Source organism: Muntiacus reevesi, chromosome 4 (genome assembly GCF_963930625.1).
Source record: "Muntiacus reevesi chromosome 4, mMunRee1.1, whole genome shotgun sequence".
NCBI lineage: Eukaryota > Metazoa > Chordata > Mammalia > Artiodactyla > Cervidae > Muntiacus > Muntiacus reevesi.
The window spans coordinates 86,031,480-86,056,033 of NC_089252.1; the positions used below are offsets into that span (position 1 = coordinate 86,031,480).

Here is a 24,554-nt window from a genome sequence, read left to right on the forward strand (position 1 = left end):
AAAAAGTATCTGTGCATAAGATATGGATGTTAAGAAAATCTTCCAGGTAAAATTATGTAACAATTTTGAAGGTCTAATGTGTAGTACTTATGACCTTCTACTATATTAATTTATATCACTCAGTTCGGGTCAGTTCAGTCACTCAGTCATGTCCAACTCTTTGTGACCCCATGGACGGCAGCATGTCAGGCCTCTGTCCATCACCAACTCCTGGAGTTTACTCAAACTCGTGTCCATTGAGTCGATGATGCCATCCAACCATCTCATCCTCTGTTTTCCCCTTCTCTGCCTGCCTTCAGTCTTTCCCAGCATCAGGGTCTTTTCAGATTAGTCAGTTCTTCATATCAGGTAGCCAAAGTATTGGAGTTTCAGCTTCAACATCAGTCCTTCCAATGAATATTCAGGACTGATTTCCTTTAGGATGGACTGGTTGGATCTCCTTGTAGTCCAAGGGACTCTCAAGAGTCTTCTCCAATACCACAGTTAAAAAGCATCAATTCTTCAGTGCTCAGCTTTCTTTATAGTCCAACTCTCACATCCATACATGACTACTGAAAAAACCATAGCTTTGACTAGATGTACCTTTGTTGGCAAAGTAATGTCTCTGCTTTTTAATTTGCTGTCCAGGTTGGTCATAACTCTTCTTCCAAGGAGCAAGTGTCTTTTAATTTCATGACGCAGTCACCATCTGCAGTGATTTTGGAGCCCCCCAAAATAAAGTCTCTCGCTGTTTCTACTGTTTCCCCATCTTTTGGCCATAAAGTGATGGGACCAGATACCATGATCTTAGTTTTCTGAATGTTGATTTTTTAAGCTAACTTTTTCACTCTCCTCTTTCACTTTCATCAAGAGGCTCTTTAGTTTTTTGCTTTCTGCCATAAGGGTAGTGTCATCTGTGTATCTGATGTTATTGATACCACGGCAATCTTGATTCCAGCTTGTGATTCATCCAGTCCAGCATTCCTTAGGATGTACTCTGCATATAAGTTAAATAAGCAGGGTGACAATATACAGCCTTGACGTAATCCTTTCCTGATTTGGAACCAGTCTGTTGTTCCATGTCCAGTTCTAACTGTTGCTTCTTGACCTGCATCCAGATATCTCAGGAGGCAGGTCAGATGGTCTAGTATTCCCTTCTCTTGAAGAATTGCATGGTTGTCTGAGGAGGCCTTACAAAGAGCTGTGAAGAGAAGAGAAGCGAAAGGCAAAGGAGAAAAGGAAAGATATTCCCATTTGAATGGAGAATTCCAAAGAATAGCAAGGAGAATTAAGAAAGCCTTCCTCAGTGGTCAGTGCAAAGAAATTGAGGAAAATAACAGAATGGGAAAAATTAGAGATCTCTTCAAGAAAATTAGAGATATCAAGGGAACATTTCATGCAAAGATGGGCACAATAAAGGACAGAAATTATATGGACCTAACAGAAGCAGAAGATATTAAGAGGAGGTGGCAAGAATACACAGAAGAACTATGCAAAAAAGATTTTCATGACCCTGATAATCATGATGGTGTGATCACTCACCTAGAACCAGACATCCTGGAATGTGAAGTCAAGTGGGCCTTTGGGAGCATCAGTACGAACAAAGCTATTGAAGTTGATGGAATGCCAGTTGAGCTATTTCAAATCCTAAAAGATGATGCTGTGAAAGTGCTGCACTCAATATGCCAGCAAGTTTGGAAAAGTCAACAGTGGCCACAGGACTGGAAAAGGTCAGTCTTCATTCCAATCCCAAAGAAAGGCAATGCCAAAGAATGCTCAAACTACCACACAATTGCACTCATCTCAGATGCTAACAAAGTAATGCTCAAAATTCTCCAAGCCAGGCTTCAAGAGTATGTGAACCATGAACTTTCAGATGTTCAAGCTGGATTTAGAAAAGGCAGAGGAACCAGAGATCAAATTGCCAACATCTGCTAGATCATTAAAAAAGCAAGAGAATTCCAGAAAAACATCTACTTCTGCTTTGTGGACTATGCCAAAGCCTTTGACTGTGTGGATCACAGTAATTTATATCACTAGACCTGAAAAATCTTTTATTCAGATTAATTCATATTTCCTGTGAATGAATTTTTTACACTGTCCCTTTTGGATCTCAGACTGTTTTCAGTTTAGCTACTTCTTGTAGAAAAACAATGTGTCATAACCAACTCTTTGCCAGGAGTATTAATTCCACATTCTTAGCTTGACACCATCAGTTTTGAAGTATTCTCAAATCTGTTACCACTAGAGTTCATTGCTCCCAGGCAATAAATTGTTATTTTAAACTTTTCGTCTGATAACATTGTCTTCTTAAATGCCCACGTGTTCTTTTTGCCTTGAGAAATGTGCTCCAGTTTTCCACACATTCTATGTGTTTTCTGCCTGTTGAATACTATGAAACTTAATACACTGTTTTCAACTATCAAGTCAACTTGTATCAGTGAAACTGTATTCTTTTAATCAGTACTTTTTATTTTATGAAGAATATATAAAGCCATCAAACAACTTTTGCAATTGTGTAAGTAGAAAGAAATAAATAGAATTGAAATTAGTGAATCTTGCACACACTATTTAAGCAGTGTATTTGATTGGCACATTTAAATTGCTAGCTACAGTCAAGATTATATGATTACTACTGACACATATAAAATTGGAACAGTCACTGTTTCTGATTCATCATATTATCTAATATTGCTCAGTGCATTTTAGAAGAATAATTAATGATAAGTTGATTCTCAAATAGCTATTGGATCAGAATTACATTAAGAACTTTTTCAAATGTACATCCCCAAACCTTAGATTTTTCTTGGGTAGAGCGAAACGTATGGACTTCAAAAACTGTACCTCACAGTAATCTTCTGGTTCAGTGGTCTGATTTATCTTATTATAATCTTGCAAGTAACTACCAGGTTGATTTCCCTAAAGCACTTCATTATTTATTTATTTGTTCATTTTTGGCTGTGCCATATGGCTTGTAGGATCTTAGTTCCTTAGCCAGGGATTATACTCAGGCCCCAGCACGGAGTCCTAACCACTGGACTGCTAGGGAATTCTAAAATCACTTCTTTAAATATAAGACCTTTAAATACATCTTTATTCCAAGGCCTTGGTGAGTCCCCATATTTATAGGAGGATATTTATAGATTGCTGAAGAAGAAAAAGGCAACCCACCCCAGTATTCTTGCCTAGAAAATTCCATGGTCAGAGGAACTTGGTGGGCTAGGTGTTGCAAAGAGTTGGACACGACTTAGCAAGTGAGCACATTCATGCCTTGTAGTATTTCATTATCCACTCCTCACCCTAGAGAAGGCTAGAATGTGCTACAAATACAGCCTTAATTCTAACTGATATCAAGCAACAGAAATCCCTGGAACTAAACTCTTGGGTTCCACTTGAACCCATGGTGTACGTTGGCAATGAGGCATGACCTTCCTTCCAGGTGAATTCAAGTTTGATCTGAGCATCTTTAACATAGTTTGACAGAAAGCTATAGCCAAAGAGTAAATTGACATGTAAAGTAAAAGCAATTTTCCATCGTTTTCTACACTTTACACAGTGAATTTATATTAGTAAATTAAAACCAAAAGTTTTGAATATTTTAAATGGAAAAATGTAGGCTACAGGACAATCCATATAATTGCAAACATATAAATTATATGTACCAGTTGTCTGTATATATGTGTATATATAGTCATACACACGTATAAATTTTTCCTTGAGATTGCAAAGAGTCGGGCATGACTGAGCAAATTTCACTTCACTTCACACGTATAAAACAGGTGAATGCTTAATTATTATTGTTTGATTCAGTAGAACTACTTTGCAATATCTTTTATTCTTTGTATCCTTTTTGTCCTAGGGATTAATTTTGTAGTTTGGATACAGAGAAGCAGAAGAAGATCTTGCAAATTAGGAGGCAGTGTAAAAGAGTGGGGAGAGTGAGATAGAACTTTGGGGATTGTCTACCAGCTATGTCATTAATTAGCCAAGTGCAAATTGCTCAGTCTCTCAAACTTAAATTTCTCAAAGCTCAAATTCAAATTCCTTAGTGTAAGGAAGACCCTAATAATAGCTGCCTTATGTGTTTGTGTGAAGTTTAACTGATAAAATCTATATAAAACACTCTCTGTAGAACATGGCATGGAGTAAGTGCTCAGCAAACTTAGGTGAGCATCTGCTTGGAGAAACAGGATGTACATAAAGAAAATAACAATACTGGAAAACAAATACTAACTGTCAAAAGCAAAATGATACATCATTTATGATCTAATCACTGTTCATATAAACTCATTTTTAAGGATGAAAGTATGAACTGTTAAGCAGTACATGAAGGGGAATCCCCAAACTGTTCCTTATTGTTTATTTATCCATAGCTTTCCCCATTCCCCCATCCCTTTTATTGAATAACCAGTGAGGGGAATCTAAATATGAACAGAAATAGAAACCAGAGAGGAATTACGATGTTCAGAAAGCTGGCTTTCTATTTCAGGTATCTACTTTTTGGAGCATGGATGGCTGCCAGATCTCTGCGAGAGAAATGTTTTGCTAGCCATGCACTTCCCTAGTTCTTAGAAACTTCGTCCCCTTGAGTGGTAACCTTGTAGAAGATGAGCTTCGCTAATAGAACATGCTGGTGTGACAGGTCATGCCGGTCTGGATTTTATGTGTAGTGTGGTTCTAGAAGGCTCTCTGCCAGGTCGTTATTCTGCCACCTCTTAAAGCAAAATGGAGCCTATTTTCTGAACAAATACATTGTGGAAGTGGGGAGTAGAGCCTTGATGTGTAAACTGTGGGGAGGGGCTTTGCATCGTATTGACATGTTCCTTTATTCCTACTTCTTTCCCATCTTAGTTCACCCACCACTCTCATCCCCTCCTCAGAGTCACAAAGGGAAGGTACAAACATGTCAGTAAACTCAAATAGAAAAATATAAAGAAGTGGTAGCCAGTACCTAACAAAAAAGCAGCACCAGAATTCCACAGTGGAAATATCTGTGCAGCGACTGCCTGGAGGATAATGTCTTAAATTATGATTTTGTTGTCATTCTATCCCAGAAGGAACAGATGTTTTAAAGAGACACATGGCTGTTTCAGGAAGTGGAAATTTAGTAGCTCAGTCTTAAAATTCCACTGGAGTGGACTCCAAACCACTTTTCTGTAGCTGTGTGGTGATGGATATATTACTTCACTCTCTTAAGCCTTAGTTTTTCCTCTCTAAATGGGAATAGTCAAAGCCCTTCCCTGAGAGGGTTACTGGGAGGATTAAATAAGCTCAGTGCCAGGCACATGGTAATCATTAAGTGACAGGAATCACTGTCAGTATTTGCCAATTAATACATAAAAACATTTCTCAGCACCACTATTCAATATTAAATATTAATACAATAAATTGGATTCAGCAATTTCAAATTGACAATCTTGCCCCAAAGTGCACATTAAATAGTTGGATTTCACTGTTACCATTCATCCTGTGCTTGGTAGTGTTTCTTCTATGTCAGGCCCATGTCCATGGGAGATGCTGTACTGAGAGGAAAACGTTGGGTTCACCAAAATATTCATTCAGGATTTTCCAGAATATATTAGGAAAAACCCAAACTAACTTTTTGGCCAGCCTAATATCTTGGTGCACATTGAAATTATCTGACAACTTTCTTTTTGAAACATTAGGAAAAGATCATGTATAAACTCCCATATAATGTGAAAAAAATCCACTAAATTATTTTTTAATGTAGTAAGAGTGATAGTCAAAATATTGGGAAGGGTGTGGTATTTCCCTATCAGAATGCACAGCAACTACATATAACTGCCATGGCTGTACTGTGGACACCTGAATTAAATAGCAACCTTGAACCTGGCTTGGAGAGTCTGGGTTGTGGCTGCTAATCTTTAGCCATTTCCATTTTCAGTCTTTTAGTAAACAGTCCCTATAGAGCCAGCAGCTTTGTTTTTGATTTGTTTCCACCATTCCTGCCCCAGGGAAGCTCCTCTCACAAATAAAAAAAATACCATCTACCAAGGAGCTGAGTATCCACACATCCTTTGTTTCCTTTATATCATAAAATATATAAGTTCTCAAAATGTCCAAATGACAGTAAACATTATCTATTCAAATACATGTGCTCCAATATAGTAGAGCATTCCCCAAATGAAAATAAAACAGAAAGGTTTTTATTATGATACACCAGAATCTTTCTTGTTGTTCCTTGAAACTGTGTTTCAGAGCACCAGTTTTGCTAAATAAAATTATAAATGTCTGACCCTACAGATAATTGGGCTAAGGAGGAATACATGGGGAGAGAACTTTCACTGAAGTTCAGCCTTCTTGGCTTTTGTAGCTTGTGTTAAAATCTTAATCACTTTGTTTTCCAGCCGCATCACTTTGTTTTCCAGCCGCAGAATTAGTAGCTTACGTAACCAAAATAAGGAGCATTCTTATTGCACCAGTCAAATTGTTTCACAGTTACTAATTAATCTGGGCAAAATCCTTTCAACTAAGCATCACCCCTGAGTTTATATAAAAGGGCTATTTTAGACAGGTGTTAGGGGTTGATAGGGATTCCCTGGTGGCCCAAACAGTAAAGCGTCTGCCCACAATGCGGGAGACCCGGGTTTGATCCCTGGAGAAGGAAATGGCAGCCCACTCCAATACCTTTGCCTAGAAAATCCCATGGATGGAGTAGCCTGGTGGGCTACAGTTCATGGGGTCGCAAAGAGTTGGACACAACTGAGTGATTTCACTTCACTTCTTCACTTCAGGGGTTGAAATCTTGACTCTCCCTACCCCTGCACCCCAGGTTCATATGCTGCAAAGAACTCTACTTCCTATATTTTTGTAACTCAACTTCACTGTTGGCTTTTTTTTCTTTTTAATGGCATACTCCATTCTGCCTCTCCAGGTATCCTCTTACATTTGCCAGAGTCGTCACAGAGCCCTTGTGAACTGAGAACGAGCAAGGCTTGGAAGGATGGGTCACGGGTCACTTATCCGTTGAGGCTGTCTCTCTCCACTGTCTCTTCTGGTCAGGCTGCCTGTCCCAGCTCCCATTTCTTAGAATCTCTTCCCAGTTCATCTCCCTGAGAGCTCTGGGTAACTGTTCCTCTTTTGAGTCCAGTCACCCTCCTGTGGACTTCCACACCTCCTTAGCTGGAAGGTATTCATGTATTTCTATCCTTTTGTTGAATCTTCTCAATATTTTCTGGGGAACGGCTTGTGCTTTTGGAAACAGTTAGTTGGGAGGACAACTTTAACTTTCTCTCCTGCCTCCTCCTTCCTTGTGATAAAGAATCACAGAGCTAGCAGAAGGGGGAGATTCAGGGGAAACAAAGCAAGTTAAGAATATTAACAACAGCCCCCGAACTGAAGATATCTTTCAGTCTTGTCTCTGACACTAGGGCTGGAATTTGGAGGTTCACTGAGTCCTAGGCAGTGGTTCCTGTATGCATGGATGACCCTGTGGCAGAATTATTTTGGGAAGTTAAAAAGAAACAAACAAACAAGGAGTTCTGGGCCTGGTGCCTGGAAGTTCTGGAGCAGTGGGACCAGGGGAATCAGTGTTTCCACACAGCTCCCCCAGATGGTCAGATATGTAGCCAAGTGTGGCAGCTACTGCCCTAAATCTGACGTTCATTAATTCCACACATATTGTTTTGAGTGTCTGCTGTGGACCAAGCACTGCGGTAGGCTTTTGGGCATGCAGCGGGGATGTGCACAGAAACGGCTAGGCAGACAGTATGTACAGCAGAGCTCATCTCTATGTGAAGAAGAATGCCTCTCTTAAGAGGATTTTTGTTATTGTTCAATTTTTTTTTTCTTCCCTGTAACTGTATCCAGAGGCCTCAGATTCCTGGCCTAGAGGCCACATCATATATATAGTTCCATTAGGGCAGCCCCATGTTAAAAAAAAAAAAAAAAGGAATCACCAACATGAAAAAGCAAAAAGATTAGCAGCTGTTTTCTAAAACTGAGAAGCAGCTGTCCCTTTTATTGGCTAGCCTTTCAGCAGCTCCATGCCATCCCCACCTGGCATTTTCACTAATTTACAATGTCCACCTGTTCTTTAATATCCTGACATTATGCAGATATTAAGAAAATTGTGTACGTGTTCATGAAAACTATCACTTGTTATTTTGAAATGTGAGGATTCAGTGAACAGAATTTGTTCAGAATCTACAAAATGAAATGTGTCCTCAAATCTCCACATAATGCAGCTTTATCTGGAGGATCTAGAGAACCAGTCAATCCTAAAGGAAATCGGTGCTGAATACTCATTGGAAGGACTAATGTTGAAGTTGAAGCTCCAATACTTTGGCCACCTGATGTAAAGAGCCTACTCATTGGAAAAGACCCTGATGCTGGGAGGATTGAGGGCAGGAGAAGAAGGGGGCAACAGAGATGGTTGGATGAGATGAGATGGATCGTTGTATGGCATCATCGACTCAATGGACATGAGCTTGAGCAAACTCTGGGAGATAGCGAAGGACAGGAAAACCTGGGGTGCTGCAATCCATGGGGTCACAAGAGTCAGAGAGACTGAACAATGAGAGAACAGGAAGTAAGCATCTGTGCTGTGAACAAACCAGAAATCTCAGAAGTCCATTCCTAGAAGCACATGTATTATAAATGTATTCCTCCAGGCAGAATTCTCGGTGCTGAAGAAGCAGTACTGGTATTCAGAATTGTATCTTTACCTACAGATCTGCATGTAGCCTTTTGGTAAATTCACTTCCATCTCCTAAATCAAAACATGTGGGGAAATGAAACCACAGTGATGACTGTTGTGTAATCTAAACTATATCAACTCTGAGGTGCAGCTCATAGTCTTCATTAAGATCTTCAAACTTTTCTTGCCAGTGGTTACAAATGCTTTCCTAAGATTTCCTGTGTGGCATGCATAGAAATGTTAGTATCTATGTGCAGCATCTGGGTAGAAAAAGGAGTCTCCTTGTGACAGAGGTAGCCTGGGTACACACAGCTGAGGAAATCTCCATTGAGGGCACAGTCTTTGGGAACTCTGAACTTTTCTTGCAAAGTTTTGGTTATTAGGCCTAAGGTCATTAGTGGGTGAATGAGAACCATCTCAATGAAGAAAACAGGAGAGTTTCTACATAACAGAGATCTCCTGCTCTGTAAAGTCTGGGAGATGTAACCTCTTCATTGTTATACTTTCCCCAGTGGAAATATAAAACATATTTAAAAAAATGTATTCCTGGTTAGAAAAAAAATATTACAGTGTTTTTAGTATGCAGTGTTGTGTATTTCTCTGGAAGCAATAGAGTGATCAATTATGCTTTTCAGAATTTTAATCAGGAGCATGCATTTTGGTTGGAGGTTTCAAGATGGATTGTATCTAATTGCAGACATATTTTGTTTGGTCAACACAAATGTTTTGACGTGATAGTTTTAAATAGTTGCTTGCTAATATTTGAAAACTAGGAGATTTTATCGAAAGCTCTGTCCAGGGTTCTCTTTGCACCAGTAGACAGCCCCTGAGGCTGAGTTAGATGAGCGCATGCATTCTTGTTCTCCTCCTCCACCCGTCCTTATGATTTTATGTGTGTACATTCCAGATTATTCCATATAGGCAGTAAGTTTGTGGTTTATGGGCTTCATGTGAACCATTATTTATTTGTTTGATAACAACTAGAGGTTTGTTGCGGTGGAGGAGGGGTTCCAGGATGCTTTTCCTTTGTCTCCTCAGCTGAGAATGATACTATGGATGTAAATTCAAGATTCTATCACAGTTTGCTTCAGTTTAGATTTACACTTCAGTGTTGATAGAGTGGATGTTTTACACACCTAAATACAGCCACTAATAGGTGTGAATGCTAAGCAGATAACTATTCATAGCCACGATTAGCATTTCCAAAAGGTGTCAAAATCACTCCTTTTGTTGTGATAAAGCAATTTTAAAAAACACAGTTAAGCAAAACAAGTGTTTAAAAAAAAAGATGTAAGCAGTCCATGAGGTGTTAATGTCTCTTTAAAATGAGTTAGAGACCTCTGTTTGAGTTAGTACTTTATTTAAGTCTTTGATTTCAGTGAAGGTGTCAATTATATTTAATATCTTTGAAGTAATAGCAGTAACTGTCATGTCTTGCATCCCAAAGAGTTGGTTCATCATATAATCACAATCATATTTAATTTTTACAGTAAACCAATTATGTGAATATTTGCCACTACCATTTTCCAGCTACAAAATTCAAAAAGAAAAGAGGTTTAAGTGACAGGTAACTTGCCTGAGGTTATACAGCAGAGATGTATATACAGATATATTTATGTCACACATCTATGTACACACACATATATACATATACCGTGTTTAATCACAGTTAATTCTGCCTGTCATGTTTTTAAACTTGTTTTGACCACCATTCATAGTAAGAAATACTAGTTATTTCAGAGTTTAATGCTTAATATGTCGTCCTTCCATAGTGTCCTTATACAAACCAGTTCTAGTCCTTATTTAAATTTAGTACATTTTGATCATTTCTATTCTTTTCTGTTCTCTCATTTGCCCCTATAGCAAACACACAGATGTTTTAAAAGCCCTGTGCCTAGTCCTCCAAATGGGATACAACCTGAAGTTTGCAAAGCACTGACTTAGAAGATAGATGTCGTGGAATCCATTTCTGGTGGAGAGAATGAGGAGGGCAGATGCTTTTAAAATGAGGGCAAATACAGGAGGTTTTGTGGTCCAGTAATTCATGAAGACATAAATTTGCCTCTGTATATGTGTTTCATTTACATTAGAAAGGTCTTTGTTTTATTTTACAGTAAAGTAATTCCATATTAAAAAATTACACAGTGGTTTTAATGTATGCAAATTATACCTTAAATAAAAAGTAATACTCAGGTGGGGATAGGGTGAGTGGAGCCATAGAAGAAACAAGAATGGCAGGTTATTGATATTTGTTTGAAATTGGTGGTGAGTTTATGGGAGTTTATTATCCTATTCGCTTTACTTTGTATGTGATTGGGATTTTTTCGTAACAGAAAGATCTTTTGACAATGTAGGAGGGCCTTCAAGATCTTTTATTCTGTTTTCCCACAAGGCTCATGGTTGTATGAGAGCAGGACTGTGTAGGTTGAAGTGTAACTTTTATTCTGTAAAGTTTTGTGAACAGTAAGTAGCCATGCTGGTTTTAAACTCTTCTGCTGCCAGATTGCTGTAAAGTTAGGTTTCTGATTTTGCGACGATTGACATTCCAGGGTGGATGATTCTTTGTTGTAGGGACTTTGCTGTGCACCTTAGAATTGTAGTGCACCCTTCCCCCACCCCCGACCCAGGCATGGTGCATGCCCACCCCTTCCCTTCCCAGCGGTGACAACTGAAAACCTCCTCACACGGGGACCGATGATGTCCCCTGCCGGGGGCACAGTCACTCCTGGTTGAGAACCACTGCCCCAGAGCCTGTGTCCACCTTGTACATATGTCTAACTGAGCTGTGAGCAGGAAACAAAACTTCAGAGAACCACATTCTGCCTGTGTTGTAGGTAAAGGAGGAATCCATCAGGCAGAATCATCACTACTAGGGATTGACTTAGAGATACCAGATTCAGGAAGGATCACATGTGTGAAACTGGGCACTTTGCTTAGTTCCCTCATCTGTACAATGGGGATGGGTGGCAGCCCCTTTGTGATGTTACATGAGTTTATATTCATGAACCACCCAGAGTCTTACCTGACATACGTTAAGTGTTTACCGTTTCACCTACCCAGAACTCGCGCTGGAGTTGTGGTTTGGGTCGTTGAGGAATGAAGGGATTCTCTGGAAAGTGAAGGGGCTTCCCTGGTGGCTGAGACTGTAAAGAATCCCCCTGCAGTGCAGGAGACCCGAGTTGGATCCCTGGGTCAGGATCTGTATTAATATCTTGTTTGGTACTAGTGTGCCTCAGTGAACCTCAGTGCTTTGAGACTGTTCACTTAGAATGTTTAGTCTGAGGCATGCTCTGCACCCTCTGGAGACACTGACAGAAGGAACCACAGAGATGAGCCTGAAATGCTCCAGAAAGGGTCTCTGCTCCAGAAGTTCACCTTTTGGTCACTGAATAGTGGTGAATCCTTGCTCTTTCCTTTTCAGCATCTACTTTGAATCTTGCTCATGTGATTTTGGCTGAGGCACAGTCATTGCCATGCAAGTTCACTTCAGAAGAGTCTCTCCTCTAGTAAATTATACCTTTCATTTCTGTAGTTTAAATTCTTCTCCTCAGTCTATAAATATGCTCAAGAATTTTTCAACTTAAAAATATCCTTCATTGACTCTCTATCGACCGACCCTCCGGCCATCTCCAACCGCAGTCCCATCTCTCTCATTCTGAATTATTGAAAGAGCAGCTGATTCCAGCTATTTCCACTCTCTCACCCTCTGTTCACACTTCTGCCCACCACAGTGAGGCTGATGTTCCCCCAGGACTTTGCTGAAACTGGGCACAATGACATCACCAGAGGCATTAGGAGACCTTAATTTATAGCTTCTCTTTCTCTTTCCCGCCCGTGTCTCTCCTTCTAGTTTTTTCTTGCTCTCATTCTCTTTTTATTTCTGCTTAAAAAAAAAATAGCTTTATTGAGGTAAAATTCACATGCCATAAATTGCACTCATATTATTGTGCAACTCAGTGATTTTAGTAAATTTACAGAGTTGTGCAGTCATTTCTACAAACCAGTTTTAAAATACTTTCATCATCCTGGAAAGAACCTCCCTGCCTATTTTCAGTCATGTCTGTTCTACTCCTAGCCCCAAGCGACCTATTTCTTTCTGTGATGTCCATCAGCCCCTTGGAAAACAAAACGCTCTGCACGCACCCTCAGCTTTCTGAACCCAGGCACGCGTGAGTTGCATTGGACCTCTCGGCATGTTCCTTTTCTGTCATCCTCAAGAATTTGATCTTCTTCTGCCCATGTCCTAAACACTGTACTTCTTCATCCTACTGTCTCAGCCCAGTGCTCTCTGGATTTTCCATCCGCCATTTCTCTCACGCCCATGAGTCTAATCTATGGTGTTAAGATTTTGCCAATGCTGTTCACTTCCGTATACTCATTTCCTTCTTTTCCTCCTAGATAAGTCCTCATTTTTCTTTTTAAAGTTACCTCAGATGCCACCCATACTGTGAAGTCTTCCTATTTTCTAACCACCATTCCTTCTTCTTATCTGCAGCTGTACCTAAAGAAATACAGCTCATCAGCTGTGACCCTCAGACAACTTTGTTGTCTCTCTTTGTGCTCTTAGATTCTCTCTGTGGGCTTCTTTTCTTAGTTCCTGGCTTGCCCCTGGAATCAAACCCAAGCAGCCCTGTCCACTCCATCTTTGATGATGCTTTAGGTATCTGACATCATTTCAATTAAAAAAAAATGTAATGTTCTGTCCTGTATAATCATTACAACTTAGAACTTCCCTTAAAGATGAAACAAATCTCCCTCCCCAGAAAGTGTGCAATTAGAGAAAGAATGTTTTAGCCTCTTTTCTCACCTAATATGTCTACACCTTCTGCCCCTAACTTGTTTCCCGTTCTGCTTACTGTGGTGCAAAAGAAGAGAAGAGGGACTGCACGTTTAACCTGATTGATTGCATTGTCGTGAGTTAGGATCATGATTAAGGACTAACCAAGAACATAGAACTGGTGTTTTCTTTTAGCGCTTCTTTCCTTAGATGCCCTGCCTTCCCTCTGAAGGCTTTCCCGTACTCCTCCTGCCTCCCACAGTGGTTCTCTTGCTCTGGGTGATTGACAGCTGTGTTCCCCCGGGCGGGCACTCCCAGGTGTGGGGTGTGTGTCTGGCTCACAGAACACACCATGCGTTCTGTGCCCTTAATGTCTCTGAGGGCCCCTCTCTTCGTAATTGCAATCTTCTGCTTAGCCTAGTCTTTTTCCTTACTGTGGCGCTCTGCCCCTCATCCCTCAAAACGCAGCTAGCTGTGGTCTCCTTAGAGCATGTCCCCCCTCAGCAGGTTTAGAGGAATACCCTCCTGTTCCCCCTGAATCAGTGGAACTCACACAATTTCTCTCCAAAGGAGCTTTTTTCCAAATCCTCCACTCAGCCTCCAAACACCTCTGATGTGAGCGAGGGTCTCCAAGGCAGACAGATGGTTTTGCAGTATTTCCTTTGAAAATGTGTTCCTCCTTGTGTTCCGGCACCCCCCTTACCTTTAGGGTATAACACCTGCTGTGTCTTGGCAACTGGAGAAGAAACTTCCCATTAACATCTTGTTACAAGCCTCTCTCCTCTGGTCTAGAAGTTTGTGTTAAAATATTTCTGGGTCAGTTTGCTTCTTGAGACTGTGAGTACCTGGAGGTCAAAGAGGATGATTTATTTTAAAATATTCTGTCTGTGCCTGTACTTGACATGCTGTAGAAGCACTCAGTGAATGTGAGTTTTTTCACCAAGATTATTCTCCATTCAAAATTACAAGGTAAAAAAAATAGAATGGCCATGCCAGAATTGGACTGCCTGCTGAGTACTGCTTCATCTGGGCCAGAAAGTACTTTTTAAGCCCCTTGCAGCCTCTTGACCTCTTTCTCCTCAGTCCCCACAGAAGAATTATTTACATATTTTGGAACCAATTGTGATGTTAAAGGAGGACTTTTTCCTCTGTTCAAAATGTTTGGTAGTGTTTTGAGAAATCAATATGTGGACATTTTGTAAAATTTAAAATATATGTAGAATGTAGAGAGAAAAGGATTTTGTCTGTTTTCTGCTCTGAAGTGTGCAGTTCTCCTCCCCAGTGACAATATTCTTTCGAACTGTTCTTTGTGCTTGTAAATGTATATAGGTATATATATTTGTCTCCATAAAAAAGGCATGGTACTTAGCACACTTTGTGTTGAATCTTCTGTTTGTGGCTTTGTGTGTCTTTGAGATTTCTTGGTTTAATCCCAAATAGAGTTGCTGCATTCTTTTTGCTTCTTTGCTACAATAGGGATGATACGTGATTGCAGTGTATATGCTTGAAATCAAGCAGAAGGATTATTTATTTAAATTGTTCAGTGCTTTCCCTTTATAAAAGAAGTTTAATTTGTTAAAATGTAATGGAGTTAACAGTCCTTGGTATTCATTGGTAGGACTGATATTGAAACTGAAACTCGAATACTTTGGCCACCTAATGAGAAGAGCTGACTCATTCGAAAAGACCCTGATGCTGGGAAAGATTGAGGGCAGGAGGAGAAGGGGATGACAGAGGATGAGATGGTTGGACGGCATCACCAACTCAATGGACATGGGTTTGGGTGGAGTTGGTGATGGACAGGGAGGCCTGGTGTGCTGCGGTTCATGGGGTCGCAAAGAGTCGGACACGACTGAGTGAACTGAACTGAATGAAATTAAATGAAATTTAATGTATTATCAGTTATCACACTAGTTTCAACTTCCAACCATATTAATAGAAACTTTTAAAGGTATATAAAAGATTAGGTTATACTTTATGTTTCCCTATCAATCAGATGGCTTAAATATTCCATTTGCTACATATTGTGTGAAAAAATTGAACAAACAAAGGGTCTGTCTTCATTTATCTTGGATAAATGTCTTAACCCATGTTTATCTTTCTTTCTTTACCTGAAAAAGGGGGTAGTAATAGAATGAGTCTCATGGATTGTTGTGAGGATGAAGAGTTAACGTATAAAAAAATATCTGTCAAGTTGCAAACAATAAAACACAGTGATTATTCTATCACAATTCATTTTCCTTTTTGATACTTGAAAACTTGTAGAAAAGCATTTGTATCATGTGATTATTAAGCTATTTTAAAATTCTAAATAAATATATAGTAGCAATGAATGTTGTCGGGTAGACTTAAGAAGGATCCGTTGCTCCTCATCGCCACGTCATGAGGTCTACAGTAATTTCCCATCCAGTAAGAAGTGAAGAAAATTCATGCAGTATTTATAATTACAGAAACTTTTCTTTGTTCATTTCATTTCCCGTTTAATTTGGGAAATGTCAAGGATAAGTATATACCACAGAATTTGCTTGTTATTTGGTTTTCCTGTTACCATTAAATGGAGTAGGACCCAGAAGTCTAAGACCCTTTCTTAAAGCAAGGTTCCTTTCACTGGAAGAATTAAATTTATTTATTTATTTTTTCATTTATTTTTATTAGTTGGAGGCTAATTACTTTACAATATTGTAGTGGTTTTTGCCATACATTGACATGAATCAGCCACGGATTTACATGTGTTCCCCATCCTGAACCCCCCTCCCACCTCCCTCTCCATCCCATCCCTCTGGGTCTTCCCAGTGCACCAGCCCTGAGCACTTGTCTCATGCATCCAGCCTGGGCTGGTGATCTGTTTCACCTTGATAGTATACTTGTTTCAATGCTATTCTCTCAGAACATCCCACCCTCACCTTCTCTCACAGAGTTCAAATATCTGTTCTGTACATCTGTGTCTCTTTTTCTGTTTTGCATATAGGGTTATCGTTACCATCTTTTAAAATTCCATATATATGCGTTAGTATACTGTATTGGTCTTTATCTTTCTGGCTTACTTCACTCTGTATAATGGGCTCCAGTTTCATCCATCTTATTAGAACTGATTCAAATGAATTCTTTTTAACGCCTGAGTAATATTCCATGGTGTATATGTACCACAGCTTCCTTATCCATTCATCTGCTGATGGGCATCTAGGTTGCTTCCATGTCCTGGCTATTATAAACAGTGCTCTGATGAACATTGGGGTGCACGTGTCTCTTTCAGATCTGGTTTCCTTGGTGTGTATGCCCAGAAGTGGGATTGCTGGATCATATGGCAGTTCTATTTCCAGTTTTTTAAGGAATCTCCACACTGTTCTCCATAGTGGCTGTACTAGTTTGCATTAAATTAAAAAAAAATCCCCACACGAACACCTTCGCTCTGATTACCTTGGAAGAACATGAGCGTGCCAGTCTTTTTCAGGGATGAAGATTCCATTAGAAGATGCTGTAACTTTACTGAAACTTGGACTTGCTCCATAACACAACAGTCTTCAAGGGTCATTGCTGCGTGCCACCCCTGATTGGAGAGATGTTTGTAAAACATTGTGCCATGGAAATGGCCACATTATTTTGAGACTTATAGTCAAGCCAAAAATTGAAGTAAACCCTCTGTCAAGTATACATAGGAGTATCAACACTGTGTCTAATATTTTGAAGCAGAAAATAGCTTGGCATGATGTGGTAGCTGTGTCCTCTTTAGCTTGCACTTGGATGAAATTACTGCAACCAACTGAAAAATGGAATTGTATTTGTTTTTTCCTGAGGTGATATCAATGAAACTGTCTTTGAGTTAAGGATAGAGAGATCTCTTGAGTTGCCAGAGAAGACCTCTTTGAGTTGAGGACAAAGTAAAAAGAGGCTCTGAAATCAACATGAGGTGTCTCAGAGTGTTCCAGTAGTATTTTTATATAGCTGATTAATCTACTGCAATGTGCACAAAAAGAGCTCTGATTCGCTACTGCCTGTGTACACTGATTGCTAAAAGATCAAACAAAAAAATTAACTGAATATGAGAGATAAGATGTCTCTCCATCCCAAAGACTTTCATGATTTCAGCTTGTCAAGCTTTTCAACAGTAGCCTTTTCAAGAGCATTTATTTTTTAACATTTTTTTTCTTTCCAACATTCATGTTTTATATTAACCTCCATTTTGATTTATTTTTCATTGATTTCTGTATGAAAAAAGAAAGAAGAAATAAATCTGCAAAAGCCACACACACACATGTGCACATGTACACACACACACATACACACCCCACCTCTATGTAATAAATATAAACATGTAAAGATATACACAACACACACAGACATGTAACATCAATGTAAAAGAAAAAAATACCAGTGTAATAAAACAAATTGTGTACGAAACAAAAGTTATCTTATGTCAGTCTATCTGTATTTGGAATAGAGAGGTAAGTTGGTCCATAGATTTGATTTATTTCTCAAAAGGTACCTTAACCTACAGAAAGTAATGAATCACTGTTTTTTGCAGATTGTAGTCTAGTTGGAGAGAAAAGCCGTAGTCTCTCTAACTATGATGGAAGGTGTTGAAATTGTTGAGGGTCAGGGGAAGGATGATAAAGGGCTGTAAGTGTTCTTAAGAACAGGAGGGGGCTTGCAGTTGTCATTTGCCTTATTTGCTGATTGTACTTCTGTAAGCACAGAACTGTTGGTGTGAAGATAATATCAAGCTGTGCTCATTATATTCCCCCCACTTCTTAGCTGCTGCACACTTAGAAATTATAGTGAGGATGTATGTGGAATTGTCAAGAATCTTGGATTTGGAGCCCAGTGTTCATGTAAATTTCATCCCCTGCTTGTTCAATTTTAGCAGGAAAGAGGTTGAGCATGCAGAGTGGATCAACTACGTTTTTGGAAGATGTAGAGATCATGAATGAATGAATGAGTATGAATGAAAACCAAGTGGTGTATGAAGCCTGATTTCTGAACTGGCATGATATGCAATCTTATCAAGTAGTAAACTCATTTATTAGCTCACTACTGTGGTAGTATGTTGCATACCACAATGGTGAAGTAATTTCTCTATAAGACTCAAAATAAAACACCATATTCATCAGACTTTTATGTAGTTCATGATTAAACATTTTGATCTGCTAAACGTCTGTAATCTGCTCAAGGTTTTTTGTGGGGGCTTTTGTTATGGGTTGGAAATAATGTATATTCTTGAATAGTTTTTTGTTTCTCGAACATCAGAGTTGGAGGTGATTTTTTTTAGATGTGAGAAATGTGTTAAGCAATGTTTCTCAACAAAATTGCTGTTGGGTTTGTCTCTTTGAAAAGGAGAGTAATCGTTAGGTATCTATTACTCTGATAGAAATGGAGTCAAGTAATTCTCACACCAAAACTTTCCACTACATGGAGAAACTTAACTGAGCATTTGTTAAGACTACATTCAAAGTGTGTGTATGCATTTAATATTATCAAATATATATCAGTATTTCATGATCCACAAGCTTAGTAGCAATTTTGTAAAGTGTATGACAAAAGTCACAAAAGGTCTCTTCCTTTAGAGCATTCAGGAACAACTATTTAGGGCATTTTTTGTTTTTAAGTCCAAGGTCTAGTATTTTTGACTCAGCTGAGATTAAGAATAGATAGTGCCATTGTTAATATGTATGAATGTGGGGGGCTTTTTAAAGACCACCATGAGAAACGTGTTATGAATATATTAAGCTTTAGCCGCCAGATGCAAATGTCTGTTAACAGAGAAAATTCTAAAGGGTATCTATTTTTTTCCTTGATTTAAAACATTTCTGTGACTGGTAGAATGTTTTTATTGTAGCAGATGACATTTTGATTTGTGTTTGTCTTGCTTTATTAGCTTCCTTTGTGTTTATTTTGGCGTGGTGATTTCAGAAGGGAAATGAGCTTTTGTATGACCCTTCTCTCTGTGACAGTACTTGGCAGCACTGACCAGTCAGGTCATGATTGTATTAATTACCTTCATTATTTATAAAGTCAGTGCCCCTCTTTAGCAATGATTAAAAATGAGCCACATAATTTTTAAAATAATATTCTTGAATGAGGTTTCTTTTTATCCTAAAACTTTATACAGTGTGTGCCTATGTATGTATGTGAGCATATATAAGAATAATGGAATATACTTATTTCTTCTCTTAGATAGTTTGGTTAGTGTGGTCTAGTTTCTGATTTCTGTGAATTTGCAAGAATGAAATTGGTGTCTTGCAAAATATATTATCTTTTTACCCTTTTAAGTCTGATACAGATTATAATATATCTGATTGAAATGTTCACTATAAATCTGATCATGTTAACTCCTGGTTAAAATTGTATCTTGTATTCTAAGAGCTTTATCTTGATACTAATATTCTTAGCCAGACACAGAAGCTTGACCCTTATATGTCTGCTGTCTCACCCCACAGTGAACTTGACCATCTGCATTCCATCTCATCAGTCTTCTTTCTGTTCTTACACGTCATGAACACTGAAGCCCCAGGGCCTTTGCATATTCTATCCCTTACAGCGAGAGTTTATTGCCAGAGCGTTTAACCAGCAATAGGGCATGGTCACTGACCAGTTGGGAGAGAAACGGACTAAAGCAGGATTCTGGAAGCCCCCTGCTGAGCCAGTCATTAGTTTTTTAGGTCATGCATCTCGGTTTGTGGGCTGGGGTCCTGGTCCAGCCTGGGAGGCAAGGTGATGGTTGATGGGAAAGGGTCCAGACCATGGCTACTCACTAGCCTGCTTACCAGCTGAAGGCCACACTGAGTCTTTGTGCATACCTGGAAAATTTCCTTCTGTCTTCACCTTGCAGTACATACACAATCTGATTATATCATATCCTATTTTCTTTTCTTCCATTTCCCTTCACTTCTTCAGAGGAGCTTCCCCTCACCTTCCTGATGAAGGTTATTCTCACTGACGTTTTCATTAGAAACTCCTGTCTCTTCACATTGTACCTTTCACAGTATCTTTCACAGTGTTCAGTTTACGAATAAACTTTGTAAGTAATTGAATCATATGTCAGTCCCGTTAGTTTGTATAATCCAGGAGGGCAGGGGTCATCAGTTAACTGACGGTCTCATCTCCACCTTCCTCCAGTATTAAAAGTTCAACACCTAATAGGAGGTAAACATTTATTGAATGAATGAATTCTCAAGAAGACTTTAGAACTTCTTTCAGCATGTTTATATTTTGCAAATGCAACTGATATGCATGTTACTTGTGGGATGCATTGTTGAGTAGATAACATTTTTTTTTAAAGTGGCCATATTCTTAATGCCTGCTTGAACAATTTCCTGAAATAAATTTTTAAGTAGTGGTGGCTGTATCCCATGCTGTTATTTATCTTTTCTTTCCAGTAGAAATGCTTCTCACTCACTTGGTGTCCAGTGAAATGATTTAATCTTCAGAGCTGATTTATTCATTTTCCTTAAAGCTCAGCAAGAAAAATTACTTAAAAGCCTACAATAATGTACAGGGTGTTGGGAACATTGGAACAGTCAGTGGTGGATAAGCTGTGGTCCTACCTTCAGAGACACTTCAGTCTAGTAATTTTCTCTTTATCCCATTTATAAGCATTTATAATATTTTGTTTTCTCATTGCCATATTAGCATGTAGAGCATATATATTGCTCTCTGTAGACCATATATTTTGCTCTCTGTAGACCATAGAGCAAAGCCTCATATTTATTTGGATGCATTTTAGTGATTGTGATAATGTTTCCACAGGAAATTCTGCTAAAATTTATCCTTGTTTTTTTCTTGAAAATTCCAACAATCTGTTCTTTTTAAGTCTACTCTTTTGTTATTAAGAGATTGTTTTTTAAGTGCATTTAATGTATAAGCTGGCTAGCTTTAACTTCTCAAAGAAGGAAGTATTATTTCAATCATTGTTAGACTCCTCAAGGCTTTCCTGTGTTTCAGACTTAACTGTTGTCCCTAGACTTTAATATTCCTTGCAACTGTTCCCTAGCTTTTTATGAATATTTGACATTTCATGTATCATATTATTGCATTTAATGTTTCCAATGCCTTTTATGAATAACTGTCATGGTATTTATTTGAAATGTTTTTTTTTTTTTCAGTTTTCTACTGGGTATATGTTTGTATAGCGCAGCAAGTGTGAGAAGAGTGACTATACACTATAGTATCCTCACATGCATGGTGGTTGTTGTTCGGTCATTCAGTTGTGTCCAGCTCTTTGCAACCCCGCTGACTGTAGCATACCAGGCTTCCCTGTCCATCACCATCTCTTGGAACTTGCCCAAACTTAGGTCCATTGAATCAGTGAGGCCTTCCAACCATCTTGTCCTCTGTCATCCCCTTCTCCTCCTGCCTTCAGTCTTTCCCAGCATCACGGTCTTTGCTGATGAGTCAGCTCTTCACATTAGGTGTGGCAAGTATTGGAGCTTTAGTTTCAGCATCAGCCCTTCCAATGAATATTCAGCATTGATTTCCTTTAGGATTGACGGATTTCATCTCCTTGCAGTCCACGGGTCTCGTGCAAGGCTGTCATATTTAAGTGTAATGTAGAATCATTTAAGTTATTATTCATGTTAATGGCTGAAAATAAATATAGGGACTTCCCTGGTGGTCCAGTGGCTAAGACTCTGTGCTCCCAATGCAGGAGGCCTGGGTTCAATCCCTGGTCAGGGAACTAGATCCCACATTTCAGAACTAAAGATCTCACAAGCCACCACTACGACCTAGCACAGTCAAATAAGTAAATAATATATTAAAAAAAATTTTTTTAATATCTTACTGATTGAGCAGAAAAAAGAAAGGCAGGCTAGGTAACTGAAACCCTTTGGTCCAGGCGGGGGAATTCAACCACTGGAAAGCTTTGAGAAGCAATGATTGAATGAGGTAGAATATGTGTCCTTCCTTCTATACTTAAATCATTTCATGATTTTGGGCATAAGTCTCTTGGAACTGAATGCTATTGAAAATAACTTCAAAACATCTCAGCTTCATATGCACAGTGTGACAGACACCACATGTGACTCATTCATATTCCCTTTCCTTTTTCACTTCAGTACACACATCACTTCCAGTTGCCACCTAATGCCTTTTTTGATTGGACCTAATGGCTTTTCTTTTCTTTCTTTTTTTTTTTTTTTTCGCTTCTAGAGCCATTTTGCAACGCTTTGAGAGGCTAGAAGTGCTGGGTCATTAATACTTCCTGAAAACAGTCTCCAAACAGTGACTCCTGGGAGTTGGCATATGAGTACCTCAGCTCCCTTGCCCCTTGGCAAGAATAACTGGACAACTCAAGTGTACCTCTGTCATTACTCTGAAGCATATGTTCTACACAAGCTGGACTTCAGAGTTTCCCCAGAAGGAATAACCTCTGCTTAGCTCTCACATCTTACCCTTTACTGTCTGTCTTCCTTTCTCTTTCACTTTTCCATGTCCTGACTGATTTTATTGTTCACCTCTCATCTAAACTGCTTGCACTTGAATTCGTTTTGCAGTGTTTGCATTAAGGGGAGCCTTAATAGTGAAAAATGGTCACAGATCCCATGATGGTGTAAGTTGTCAACCTGCAGTTCTTAGAGGAGTATTTCTCAATTGTATTTCCATCTATCCTAGATTCCCATAGGCCGAGTCAAAGTTATGCCTAAATCCCAGAATTCTGGTTGCAGTTTTACCTCTTACTCCCTCTGCTTCCCCCAAGAATTGTATTGTAATGAACAAGAGCAACATCATATAGCAGTAACTGATTTAATAACTTGTTTTAAGTATGTAAGTTGCAAGATATCATGTTTTTACTCTTGAAATTGTCGTTTGGGACACACTTAATTCTAACTGAATACATCACATGTCATGGCAAGATCCTGTAGTTAAACACTACTGAGATTGCTCTCCTTTCTTAGCAACAACTAAGATAGCCCAATCCATAGCAGCTGCTGACTGAAAGTTATACACATTCTCTGCTAAAATGACTGACATTAAAGTCGTTAATTCTCCTGCGTGGAACCATTTGAGTTTCAGCAATCAAAAAGTGATTTTCTGATTTTATGCGTGTGTGCATCTAGCCTACTTGATCATTAGCCATGCAGTTGAGGTAGTTTCAGATAGCCACCAAAAATGACACAGTATATTCACATAATTATCTACTCTCAGCCAGCACATTCAAGTTTATGAAAATTCAAGAAAGCAAAAAATAAGGTAGTTCCATTTGCAAGATTATCTGACTGAACAATTTTCATTGTTAGCATTTTTGTCTCTTTTATGAAGCTTATGTAATTGAGGGCTTTCTACAGTTGTTCCTGAAAAAAAGGCTTAGGATGAACGTTGACAATGTTATTTATAATTTATATGTCTTATGAAGGATGAAGAGACTATGAAAAGCAGTGCTTCAAGATATCTGCTGATTTGACTCATTTAGTCTAACCAAAATTATTATCATGAGAGAAAATGAGAAAAATTTTAATTTCAAGGCCGTATTTTATTTGTTATGATTACTATCTAGCAAAGTTTTAATATTTAATATTTTAGTTTTGTTGGACATTTCTAATTTTGTGAAGCTTCCTCCATATGCCTATCAGTTACATAAAGAGTTTTTTAAGTATCTACATACCATACATCTTTATTTGCACCAAAAGGATTCATTTCATTTGGGGATTTTGGGTGTTATGAATGGTACAGTTTTATGAGAAGAAAATCTACATTTTAAAGCAGTTCATTTTTTTAAAGTCTGTCTTCTTTGTATATATATTTTACAGATAAAAGAATTTACCCGAAGACTAAGCATTCTATTCATCAAAAGCTGGACAAGAGTTACTCTTGCTTTTGGAAGTTAAAGATGTTGTTGTCATGGAAGCATTTGATCCTCCTTTCATTCATTGGCTGCCTAGGAGGTAATAATAAACTGTATTTTCTAAGTTGAAGTTAGAACTATGCTTGAATCATATGTTAAATAATTTTTAAATGTTGAACAATACTGTACAAATCTTTTTTTCCCAGAAACAAAATACTACTTTTCTGATAAATGGAGTCTTGTTTTGCTTCCTAATTTTTGCCTATTTTACTTTCATCATAAATATAGTGTCACTTACTATAACAGATCTAGTTTAGTGCTATGAATATAACAACCCAGAACTTGAGAATAGTAGTGAATGT

General features: G+C 38.6%; 1 protein-coding gene across 1 annotated transcript in view; it reads left to right on the forward strand.

Annotated features, from left to right (window-relative positions):
- The window catches only part of CNTN3 (contactin 3), a 392,050-nt gene that overhangs the window by 79,656 nt on the left and 287,840 nt on the right, over window positions 1-24,554 (forward strand). The window contains exon 2 of the mRNA XM_065935286.1: window positions 24,158-24,292. Within this exon, the coding sequence (XP_065791358.1) occupies window positions 24,238-24,292 (55 nt within the window). The 5' untranslated portion in view covers window positions 24,158-24,237. The remainder of the gene's footprint in view (window positions 1-24,157; window positions 24,293-24,554) is intronic.